Below are 12407 nucleotides of genomic sequence, written 5' to 3' on the forward strand. Positions count from 1 at the left end.
TTCTTATCTACCAGAGAACATTGGAAGGTTTGTAACATGTTTTAATGTATTTTAACGCATTTTTAAACTTGTCTTTGTTGTATTGATGATGATGATGATGATGATGATGATGATGATGATGATGATGATGATGATGATGATGATGATGATGATGATGATGATGATGATGATGATGATGATGATAGCGAGAGCAGGATCCTATCAGGCTGAAGATATTACTCAGTGAGTGTTTTTCACTTCTTATTTGAAGAGAATAACTGTGCAAATGAAGTCTCCATGATAAACCAAAGGTGGGAATGGGTGGGAAGTGGAGGTTAAATTATATCAGTGAAGAACAGAACTACTACTTGCACTAATCAAAAGATTAAAGGCCTCTCCCTTATCCTGCAGTAACCCAATCAATACCTCTATCAGCTCCTCAGCGGCATGCTAATTGATTATATTATCTCCAGGAAAAGTTTGCATAACCAAACTACCATGCATTTCCACTGAAAATGTGCAGGCTACCCAGAAATGTGCAGCATCATGAATTTCCTTATTAAAATTGCATTTCTTATCTGTTGTAAGTATTACAGGGTACATTTAATATTGTTTTAATTATTATTCCCAAAAGAAATGCACATACAAATCAGTAAATAACACTCAGGAATTACATTTAAAAAAAGAAATATGAATAAACCAACGCTTAAGCTTATTATAGTCCTTTTACACAGCATATTTGTATTTAGGCAACCTCTCACTGCTAGATTTAGGCCAGGGGTGTCAAACTCAAGGCCTGCGGGCCGGATTTGGCCCGCAGGCCTTGACTGAACTCATTTTATGTGGCCAGCAAGAGCTTGCAAAGAATATAATATACACTACAATTGGCGTAATTGTTGAATATTTGCTTTCAATTATGTGCCCTAGACTTCTGCTTTCAGACGTAGTTATTTATGGAGTTATTACCAGAACTGATAATAATCCAATGCAGAGCCAATAATGTAATATAATACATTATTTTATATTTATTATATACTTATATATGTATATAGTCTTAAAGTTACAATCGGCCCTTTGAGTGCAACCATAATGCTGATGTGGCCCATCATGAAATTGAGTTTGACACCCCTGATTTAGGCTATACAAAAACCAAGTTGCAAACATTTCATATCTAATTGAAATATATTGAATAAGTAATAAGTACGTTTTATGTAGTTTACCACTTTTGTTTAAACTAGGGCAAAGGTTAAACGTGTGTAAAGACACACAGCAGTACACATTTAAGGATACTTTTGTCCTTATGCAACACATCCAAAAAGATATAGACATTATACATTACAATTTAAAGAATGATGTCGAATAATTTTATAAAACCTGGTCTTTTGATATTGAAATGATTGTTGGTCTGTAGAACGGGTGAAGCCTAATGTCTCTCTCTGTGTGTGTGTGTGTGTGTGTGTGTGTGTGTGTGTGTGTGTGTGTGTGTGTGTGTGTGTGTGTGTGTGTGTGTGTGTGTGTGTGTGTGTGTGTGTGTGTGTGTGTGTGTGTGTGTGTGTGTGCGTGCGTGTGTAGTGCGCGTGCGTTTTGTGGGAACAGAGAGATATTATTGGGCAGTCCCTCCGTAGGCGTAGACACCAGAGCAACTACAAATACAGAGCGAGGATCTGAAACAGGATTAGTACTCAACACAGGATTATCGACTGAGAAACAAAGAAAAAATACAGCACGGAGTCTAAAGCTTTTTACAGGTAAGGTAGAATCCACTTTATGGAGTTTGTTGCCTCAGAACAAGCTCAACACTTAACTTAATTTAAACTTGAAAACGCTTTAGAAATAGAGTAATCACTGGAAGTAGCATCGTGTGGCAGCAGATGACGTAAGGATGGGTTCGATTTCATCATTAATACAAATTACACGGCATAATACAAAATGGTGTCTCGTCGCTCATTCATTGTGTTAAATGTGTAATCGATTTCACTATGATAAACAAGTTAAGCATACGATTCAGTTAAAGATTTGTAAAACTACAGAACGTTAACGTACTAAAACAACAGCTTACTTGCGGTTTAATGAATAAAACATCTACATTTCAAAATTGCAACAAAAAAAGCAATACTTAGACAGTGTTACTTCTCTAATTTAGTTCTTATTGTCAATCTTATTTTTATTTCCGTTAATACTGCTGTTTGAGTTACATGAAGGCATCATGTCCATAACTGCAGCTGTTTCAACTGTTGAACACACTCACTATAACACATCCTTTTTAAAGAGATGTCTGCCAAATGTCACTCTTTGTTAGAGCTATACAAGCTATTAATACAAAGAGCAGTGTAAGAGTAGTGTAAATAGCTAAAGTTAATTTTCTGAGCCTTTATTCACTTACTTGCTCCGAAAACTGAGCTAGCTTTAGCTCAACAGGTTAACATTATTTTTTAATTGGGGTAAATGGCCACAATCCGTTTAGCATCTGCTCTAGAGTCTAAAGTTAATTATTAAACTATATATAATTAAAAAGCTAAGAGGTTATACATTAGGGTTAACACGTGTTTTTGTATGAGTAGTTTAAAGGAGTTTTTAATAGAAAATTAGACAAACTGTTATCTGAATCATGATGACACTAGCTAGTTCATTTTTAAGTGTTTCATTGGTTTCACATCCTAACTGAAAAGTTCTCCACGTAACAGTTGTTAGACTAACAAATCGAGGAACTTGTTCTTTCTCTCAATTTTGATCCCAAAGTACTGTCCAGAGAAACTAAGGCTGCCCTGGAGAAATAACTAATTAACTTGACAATCTGTTCCTCTCTTTATCTCTACCTCCATCTCTAAAGAAATCGGATTCAACCATGACTAAGGACGCAGAGATAGACATGAAGGAAGTGGAGCTCCGGGAGATGGACCCTGAGAAGCAGCCCATGACTAGTGATGACCCGCCTGCAGATAGAGAGAAAAATGGCACTGTGAAAGTGATGGTCCCGGACAATAAGGTTACCTTCACTGGCCTGTCCAAAGAGGAGCTGATGAAGGTTGCTGGAACTCCAGGGTAAGATAAGACTCAACAAACACCTTATTAGAAAAATACAGGTCTTCTATTGCTGTCATATTTGTTTAACCCCACTCTTAATTATTATGTATAGATGGGTGAGAACCCGTTGGGCGCTTCTGATCCTCTTTTGGCTGGGCTGGGTTGGCATGCTGGCTGGAGCCATAGTGATCATTGTCCAGGCCCCTCGCTGCAAACCCATCCCCGAGATGAACTGGTGGAATGAAGGACCCCTGTACCAGATCTCTGACTCTGAAGCTTTCGCTGATGGACTCGCAGGTAGAGTACCTGTTATTGATCGAAATCATCGGTTATTTTGCAGAAAAACAATATATCCTGCAGCTGTGATATTCACATTAGTCAGACTTATCTTTAGACTTTGGACTGGCCTTGATGTTGTAACCCACACTAATTCACAAAGGATAAGGCTTGTGACAGTCTTGAGTTTCCTTCGGTCTGCGTGGCCTGTTTCAGCTAGCCTGATACCAAACTGCTGACAAGGCTGACAAAGAGTGACTCAAGGTCTAAAGGACATAAAATGCCTACAAGTCATGTCTTTCCTTTTTCTCCTACTCACTTGTTAAGGTCAAGGCAACCCAGTACTTCTTCTTTATTGGTGTTACCATAGAAGTTCTTTAGATTTTATTCCTCCTATTTTTATTTTCTTTCTTCAAATTACACTTAACAAGGATAGTGAAAATGATTACCCACACATTTCCAATTTGGATTTATTTCTCCCAATTGTTATAAATGTTCCTTCAAGGTGAAGGAAGAACAGGTTGTACTGTTCTCCTTCAAGTGAATTACTGGGCAGCTCTCTGGTTTCCAGCAGACCTTGGGCTAAATTCCATCTACCGCACGTGACTTGTTGGTGTTTTCACACACAAGCCCCTTTTGTGCTCCGACTGCACATGGCCAGCAGAGGGTGTTGGGGGGGAGCCATTCACATGCTCCTGCCTTGAGTCAATAACTCGCTAAAATAATAGCTCTTTTTTACTTAGCTGTCTCCTAACTCATCAACATGTCTCTCAAGCCTTTTGTCGCCTCTTTCTACGTCCCTCCTACCCTTTACAAATCAACTCCCTGTCTTTTTCCAATGTGAAACCCCACTGACAAAGCCCCTCTGTTTCTAGGCGTCGAAGCAAGGTTGGACGAAATCAACAAGCTGAAGGTGAAAGGCCTGGTTCTTGGCCCTCTTCACACCATCCAGCCCGACATGCCAGCCACCCTGAATCTTAAAGAGATCGACCCCACCAAGGGAAATGAGCCAGCCTTGCTCGCTGTGCTGGAAAAGGCTCACAAGAAGGGTAGGTCATCATACGACTGTAATCTGATAAATGGCTGTAAAACCATATTTTGTATGAACCACTGACTCATTCTCATTGATAATAAGAATGGCATCTCATTATTGTTTTTACTTCTCCTCTCAGGTATTTCTGTGGTGCTTGACCTGACCCCAAACTACCTGGGAAATGCTCCCTGGTTCAGCCCTAGTGAGCTCGATGACGTGATGGAGAAAGTGAATGTATGTTCCATGATCCTTTTTTCAGTATCTTAGTGAGATACTAAGTGTTCTTCATGTGAGGAACTGTTCCTCCTTGCTGTGGCTAAAGGGTTCATGTTGTCTTCCAGGATGCAGCGGAGTACTGGCTGGGTTTGGGAGTTGATGGCATTAAGGTATCTGACTTCACTTCGGCCACCAACTCCGTAGATTGGTCCAAGTTCCAGCCTACTGTCAAGGGCAACCTCACTGAGGAAACCAAGAAGAGGTAACTACAGCTCACTAACTTTGGTTCTGCATGATTAAACATATTTTGCAGGAACAATGAATGTTTAATTTAATAAATGTAGCTCCTGCCTGCAGTATAGCAACATTCGTTTACATTGGGAGACTAATTTCATCTCAATTGGGACAGAACTAGTATTTTCAAAGCGTCGTAAGATGTCAGTATAACCACGGCAATGTTTCCTGGGGTCGAGATTAAAAGCATTCCAGTGCTACAGGGGACTGTAGGTGGGGAAGGGAGAGCTAGATCAACAAAGGATGTGGAGCTTTACTCTCTCTGGTGAAGCGACACCTTGTGGAGGGTTCAAGGAATTACTTCTAAAATATCTGATTTGTCTTTTGCTGATACAATATCTAAAAATGATGCCACAATTTAGCATTTTCTATTATTAACAACCAGTGTCAGCAGTGTAATCTCACCACATTGTCTTTCTCTCAAGGTTGCTGATGGGCGTGGTTAAAAATGTTTCGGATGTGGAGTTGTCTGAGCTTGTTAACACAACAAGTGTAGATCTGGTCCTGTCCGACCTGCTCAGCCGCAGGAATGGAGGTACGCCCATGTTTCAAACTGGTTTGTCGGTATTTAACAAAGCAGAAAGGCTGTACAACAATCATATCATAGTAGCATACACTTGAAAAATGTCAAGACCTCATGCACTTTGCTCTATAAACTTAAAGGTCCCATGTCATGGCCATTTCTACTGATCATAATTCCGTTGTTGAGGTCTACTAGAATAGACTTATATTGTGCGATTTTCCAAACTCACATTGGTTTCTCATACAGTATCTCTGTATAGTGTGTGTATTCACTCTCTGTCCTAAACGGCTTGTTACAGCGGAACATCAGTTATTATGTGTTACAATGGTATTAGTTAGCAACCAGAAAACGACACCAGTAATGACAAACAGATGAGAATGCTGGTTGGGGTCTGGGTGCCGTGTTGGCGGGACGTTGCACGGCTCGCTGCTGTGAGGAGGGGACAGTGTGAGCTCTATTACTGGTGTCGTTTCCTGGCTGCTGCGTGGGGTCTGCGAGACATCGCGAAACTCAGCCTGAGCACCATGGACGCGGGAAGGGGGATGCTGAGGGGGCTGCAGCACCCCCATCTGCGAGGCTCCACTAGCACCCGCACCCCCAAACGCGGCGCACCTACAGTGTAAGTGCGCCACAGTATCGCCGCTGCGAGGCTCCACTAGCAAAAAAGATAAATCTCCAACGAGGCGTTCTGACTGGGGCAGCATAGACGGGTCTTTTCTGTGTTAGAGTTTTACTCGCTACAGGGTGCACTTTGAGGGTTTGTGACTCTGCAGACCGTTTACATGCAGAAAAAGCTACATAACACACAAGGGGACGGGTAATAACCGGAAAAGCATGACATGGGACCTTTTTAAAGTATCATACCTAGCTTAGTATTGATCTGAATTGAGTGTGAAAGGATAGCATTTCTGTCAGTGTAAATGTCTGCTTTTGTGTGAAAACAACCAGACAGATAATTTTATCTGAATTTGTGCAGGTGTGCAGCGCATCATGGACATGAACACCCTCAGCTCTCAGCAGAGGAGTGTGGCCTGGGGTCTCGGTGCCGCCCATGAGGACCAGCTGTCCAAACGGGCCACCACTCCTGGCCTGATCCGACTCTACCAGCTGCTGCTGTTCACCATGCCTGGAACCCCCGTGTTCACCTACGGAGACGAGATTGGCCTTCAGGCAATTGTAAGCTACAAAACGGAGAAGAAATTCAAGTTTTAAAAAAAATGTGTTTTATTACCTCAGCTGTTACAGAGTGTAATGTCTTCCTTTTGCATTTCCTTATCAGGGATCAGAATCACCAAAGATGGTTTGGGACATAGAGACCGAACCTGTTGAAGGAGCTGCTGTTAATGACACTGCTGAGGTAAGAGAGTTACAGAGTCTACATTTTAAATTAGTTAATTTGAGTTTAGCCTTATTTTATTTTGGCTTGTTTACAGGTTGAGCTCTAGTTCAACATTTCCCCAATTCTCACATTTACAGGTTCAGCGAAAAGAATACGTTGCTGTGAGGAAGTGGTTTAGATCCCTCAGCGAACTGCGAGTCAAAGAGCGCTCCCTCCTCCACGGTGACTACTACCCTCTCTCCTCCTCCGCCTCCTCCCTCTCTTTCCTCCGCATTTGGGACCAGAGCGAGAGGTACATAACGGCGGTCAACTGGGGAGCAGCGCCTGAGACGCTCGCATTCAAACTGGAAGATACAGGCAAGTTCAGCAGAAATATTTATTTTAGATGTTATGTATCCATCCCCACATTGTTCATTATTTAACAACATGATCTTTCTTCCTGCAGAGGGATTAGAGTTGCCAGAAACGGCCACGGTGACGCTGGCGACGGATGAAGCTCTGGTGGTAGACTCCACCGTCACCTTGGACAAATTTGTCCTCGCACCCGGACAAGCTGTCCTGCTGCAGTTCCCCTAGACGGGCTAAAGATGGAGCCAAACTATAGAAAGCTACACACACATCACTTTTAAAGACAAACTGAAGTCAGCCCTTATCCTTAAAAATAAGATTGGATAGTCAAAAGATTAAGAATTTCTTTTTACTTTTTTTAAATAGACAAGATTCTTTAGTCAGAACTTAAGTGAATAGGGTCAAAGAAAGTCTGCCATCCAACTTGTTGGCCAGTATAAACCCAGGTGAATGTTTCTGGTTTTTATCACACATTTTAGTTTTAATCTTGTTTTGTTGGGAAAATGCAACCACTTAAGATATGCACTGAGCATTTTATTCTTTTGTGACAACATTGTCCAAATATGTGAAGACATTCCATTGTTTGTTCTTTGGGCATTTCTTTGGCAGTTCTTTTGTTGTGTTTTTCTTTTCTTTTACATTTTAAGTAATTCCGTTTTTTTTTTAGTGACAGTTTTACTGTCTTTAACATCAAGGGTGACTCTGAAGTCTTTTTAAAGTGCTAGTAAACAACATTTTGTGATTGGCAACAATTCTGACAAGTGAACTGAATTGAAAATAAACAGAAAACTAAACTGTACCTACTCTGCGTATGCCTCATGTTTATTTTTATATCCGACTACATTCTTATAAGATTGAGTTCTTTGTGCTTAAGATCATATCAGATGAGACGTTCACTATTTTCGGTACGTACAGGTGTGTAAGTGTGTCACAGATGTTAGCGGAGGAAGCACGTCTATATTTGATCAGCATCTTGGATGGGTTTCATCGGCTTGTTGTACTTTACTGAAATGTACGCTGTGCTACGAGTTTCACTAAATGGGTCATACATGACTGTCTTAAAGTAATACTGTCATAAACCTTGACTTTAATGTCAAATGTATATGAAGCTATGTGCATTTTCTTTTAGATAACTTTCAATATACCCATCTCTGAGAATATTGAGTGATTGTTAAAGTGATTTATAAACAAACTTTCTGTAAGATAAATAGGCATTGACATCAACACGTGGATGAGTGAGCAATTTTGTCTATATTAAAACATCCTCTCTGTGCAAACTTTTTCCGCAGATGTTTTTTATAAATGAATTATTATAGATGGGAATAATAGGACTTTTCAATTGTTAAAACCTTTTGAGATAAATTGCCTGTGTGATTGAAACCTGCTGTTCCTTTCCTAACATTAGTGCTTAAATTATTGCTCTTTTTAGTTAATATGCAGTGCCCCTGCTTGAATGAAACGTTGCCTAAAGGAGTGCTTTACAGTCTACATAATCTTAAAACTGTCTGTTTTTTAAGTGGATTTTCGTAAGTGTTTTATTGTTGAGCCAGAAGTAGAGCAAAAAAAACAACTGCTTTATCAACAAGCTGTTAAAAACACAGGATTATGATATAACTACTTATTTTACTCCTATGAACTGGAGTCCAGCCTGATGTCTGGCATGATGTTCCTAAACGACTTGATATTAGTACGTAATTATACTTTTATTAAACATGAAAAGCAACTAAGTACATGTATCTAAGAACAGGTTTAAAGTACTCTGCTGCACATCAGACAGAACTATACAAATTAACTTTATCTGGCAGCTGTAGTACTAGTTAATTTGAAGTTCTCATTTTTAAAAATAAATCACATTTTGAAATAATATTTTACAAATGTTAGATTTAGCAACAGAAGAGTTTATGAAGTAGTTAAGGTTGGCTACATCTCAACCAACTACTATATAGCAATAAAATGTTGCTCAGACATTAAGGCATCATTAATAAAATATTTGTTATTATACATATTTATTATTACAACTCTGAAAGGGAGTTTTCTGCATAAGTAGGCCTACTTTCCTCTTTGATTCAGCCAAATGTTTGAAACCACACATATGTCAATCAACTCTAAAAACCAGAAAATGCAACTTAAAATTGTATTTAATGAAATTCTGACAATGTGTGCTTTATTTTTTCTGTAAAAAAAATGAATTTCTGACCAGTTTCATTTGCTCTTATGCATATGTGATCTCCAACGACCTGGCAATTTCTCATTTAAGTACTTCAATTTAAAATCATCCTTTTGATAAAAATGTCAAACAGTCCCTTTAACAGTTGAAACTCAGGTTAATTCTCAGAGTTTCAGGGTCTTGGTATAATACAGGGCCGCTGTGGTATCGCAGGGGAGGTTTGAAGTTGATGATACCGGGAATCAGAGCCCGTCTAAGCACATCACCCCACGCCGCTCTGAAACCCAACCACCGCCTCACCCACCGCTGTACACACTCATGACTGACTCTCAGTCTGAGTCTGACACACTCCTTTTACATCACAGTGACATGAAGATACATGACCTTTCATCAGCTTTCACTGCAGATTCATAAATGATTTTTTTACACTGAAATAATCCACTCTTACATGTTACTATACATTAGATATCCATCCATGTGATTGAAAACGACATATTCCATATATTTAAAAAGCAATCATAAAGCCAGTCCCTCTACTCAACACTTGTTTTGTATCGATTTTTATTGTAAGTATTTAGAACATGCTTGTTTCCAAAGATTATTTTAGTGAGCTTCATATTGAGGTTTTGGGAATTTTTCAAAGAAATGTCACATCTTGAAATATATAGCCTACTCTTTTGGATGATGAATGAATGATTATTGTCATAAGCGTCACTTCTGTGTTGTGTTAAACAGGGCTGGATTAATTATTTCACGGGTCTTGGTGCAAGAATGAGCTGCTGGGCGTTCTTCTTATGGCAACAGCAAAAGAAAAACACAATACAACACTGGAACACCAAACTTGTCTTGTTTCTTCCACCTTAAATAATCAGGTAAGTTCTGAAGATTTCAGTGATAATTCTCATTTCCACAAGACACATCAAGTGCTTTTTCTTCTCCTGAATCATCTACTGTACACATTTGTTTGTTTTGTCAGCTAGAACTTATTGGCCTTTGTGGGCTCAACTTGTTTAATTTTATTAAGGCCTAGTGAATTTGATATTGGTACCCACTCAGTGAGTTCATTGCAGTTTAACAATACTTGCTTTCTTACTGGCCTCTGTGTGAATTGTATTGAACTTAAATAGATTAATCATGACCATTCAGAATATAAGCACAACACTGAAAAAAATACCTAATTGCCTCTACATTTGACAGAGAAAGAAAACCCCTCTCCTCAAATAAATCGTTTTACATTTTTGTGGTACAGAATTTGTGTTCACTTTTTTGCAAAGAGTTAGATGAGAACTGAAATCTCAGCTCAAAGTTATAGCCTCTGTGTGAACAGCTAAACTTGGCATAAAGACCGGGAACAGAGGTAAGTAGCTAGTGTGCTCAGACGTCTAAGTTAACTGCCTGTCTGTACAGCTCACTGAATCCTCTTTTTTATTTCTCTTTTCCTTCTTCCCTTATCCAAACATCCACCTGTTCCATGCTAACTACTCCGTTAGCCTGCCTCTCGATCCAAGGTACGTTAGCTTAAAATGCTAAACTACGCTAACTGGTTGCCTGCCAGTTAGCTACATTGCTACATAGCTACATAGCTACATTGCTATTATTAAAATGAAAGTTGTATTTATTTTTTCCTCGAACTCCAAGCAAGGAATCTTATAAATGTGACATTTTATTTTTGTATTTCCAAAACTATAAACAGGTGTGTGTCAATCAATGTTTATTTATATAGCCCAATATCACAAATGTTACATTTGTCTCAGTGGACTTCACAGTTTGTACAAAATATCAGTATGACAATACGACACCCTCTGTCCTTAGACCCTCACATCGTACAAGGAAAAACTTCCGGAGAAAACCCACAGTTTTAAAGGGAAAAATGGGAGAAACCTCGAGAGCAACAGAGGAGGGATCCCTCTCCAAGGACGGACAGACGTGCAATAGATGCCGTGTGGAAATTGAAAATTGTGTCAGCAATTGTGTCAGCAACTTGAATGCAACTTGACAGGAACTTGACTGGGATCCAAACATCCACCACCTCTCCTGCTAACTCCTTCTCAGTTAGCCACCATTGGACATACAATTGTAGATTTCTCAGGGAATGGGACCGACATTAAGAAAGAGCACATATCTGTTTGTGGACAGGGCCAGGTTATTTGTTTCCCCCTGTTACCCGTCTTTGTGCTAAGCTAAGCTAACCTGCTGCTTGCTGCAGCTACCTATGTACTGTTTTAACACACAAGTTGTATTGATTTTCTCATTTCACTCTGAGCAAGGAATCAAATGAATGTCATAATTTATATTTAAATGTTCCCAAAACTAGAACTTATTTTTCCTGCAAATATTCATCCGGAAATCCAAACATCTACCTCTCCTGCTAACTCATCCATTCATCAAGCCTCAACTCAAGGTATGTCAACATGTTAATTTATCAGGGAATGGGACAAAAGTTCAAACTAAATACACTTCTTTGAGAAATATACAAGTGATAATGATCATCTAACTCTATACAAAGAAAATAAAAAAGTTAAACCTTTTCATTATCCCCCCCCTCCCCCAAAATTAGAACAAGGCTCCACAACTGCAGTTTTTTTAACTATCCTTTTACTGTTTATGAGATTTGAAAGGACAAAAGTGCAAATGTCTACCCATAAAAATAATTTAAGGTGGATACTTTCATATAACATTCTCATAACTGACCTCAGACCTCTTCAAATGTAACTTAATATCTCCTGGACAAACCGCTTTCCAAAATGTTAAAGTTATTATTTTGTATTAGCATGCATTTGGGTTCCTCATTAGCTATATATGTGTGTCCAACATTAGGATACGTGTGTGTGTGGCCCTTTGAAAAAACCGGATAGAAGAAACACTCAAACTGAAAGTGTGTGTATGTGTGTATGTAGCTTACTGTATGTCTGTGTGTTAAGTTGAAGCCGCACACTAGGGTGTTTTTCTCTTGTTTCCACCATCAGTATGACACAGCTCTACACACACACACACACACACACACACACACACACGCACACACGCACGCACGCACGCACGCATGCACGCACGCACACACACACACACACACACACACACACACACACACACACACACACACACACACACACACACACACACACACACACACACACACACACACACACACACACACACACACACACACACAGTGCCATTATGACAAAGTGGATGGAAGACTGAAAGATCA

General features: G+C 39.5%; 1 protein-coding gene across 1 annotated transcript; it reads left to right on the top strand.

Moving 5' to 3' along the window:
- Nucleotides 1–1616: 1616 nt before the first annotated feature.
- Nucleotides 1617–7831, top strand: slc3a2a (solute carrier family 3 member 2a). Its single transcript, XM_034106135.2, has 11 exons — nt 1617–1727; nt 2810–3021; nt 3116–3300; nt 4155–4328; nt 4452–4546; nt 4654–4790; nt 5248–5357; nt 6322–6521; nt 6625–6702; nt 6822–7041; nt 7130–7831. Exons 2-11 carry the CDS (start codon nt 2825–2827, stop codon nt 7258–7260), a joined length of 1527 nt encoding a protein of 508 aa, XP_033962026.1. The 5' UTR covers nt 1617–1727; nt 2810–2824; the 3' UTR covers nt 7261–7831.
- The last annotated feature ends 4576 nt before the right edge of the window (nt 7832–12407 follow it).

The sequence above is a fragment of the Pseudochaenichthys georgianus genome, chromosome 18, assembly GCF_902827115.2.
Source record: "Pseudochaenichthys georgianus chromosome 18, fPseGeo1.2, whole genome shotgun sequence".
NCBI classification, from domain to species: Eukaryota; Metazoa; Chordata; class Actinopteri; order Perciformes; family Channichthyidae; genus Pseudochaenichthys; species Pseudochaenichthys georgianus.

What these genes read in the sequence shown, in the direction of transcription:
- slc3a2a (XM_034106135.2), top strand. Translation starts at nt 2,825, where the DNA reads ATGACTAAGGACGCAGAGATAGACATGAAGGAAGTGGAGCTCCGGGAG. An exon ending in CTGTTAATGACACTGCTGAG is followed by an intron (nt 6,703 to 6,821) that starts GTAAGAGAGTTA and finishes TCACATTTACAG; the next exon opens with GTTCAGCGAAAAGAATACGT. An exon ending in ATTCAAACTGGAAGATACAG is followed by an intron (nt 7,042 to 7,129) that starts GCAAGTTCAGCA and finishes TTCTTCCTGCAG; the next exon opens with AGGGATTAGAGTTGCCAGAA.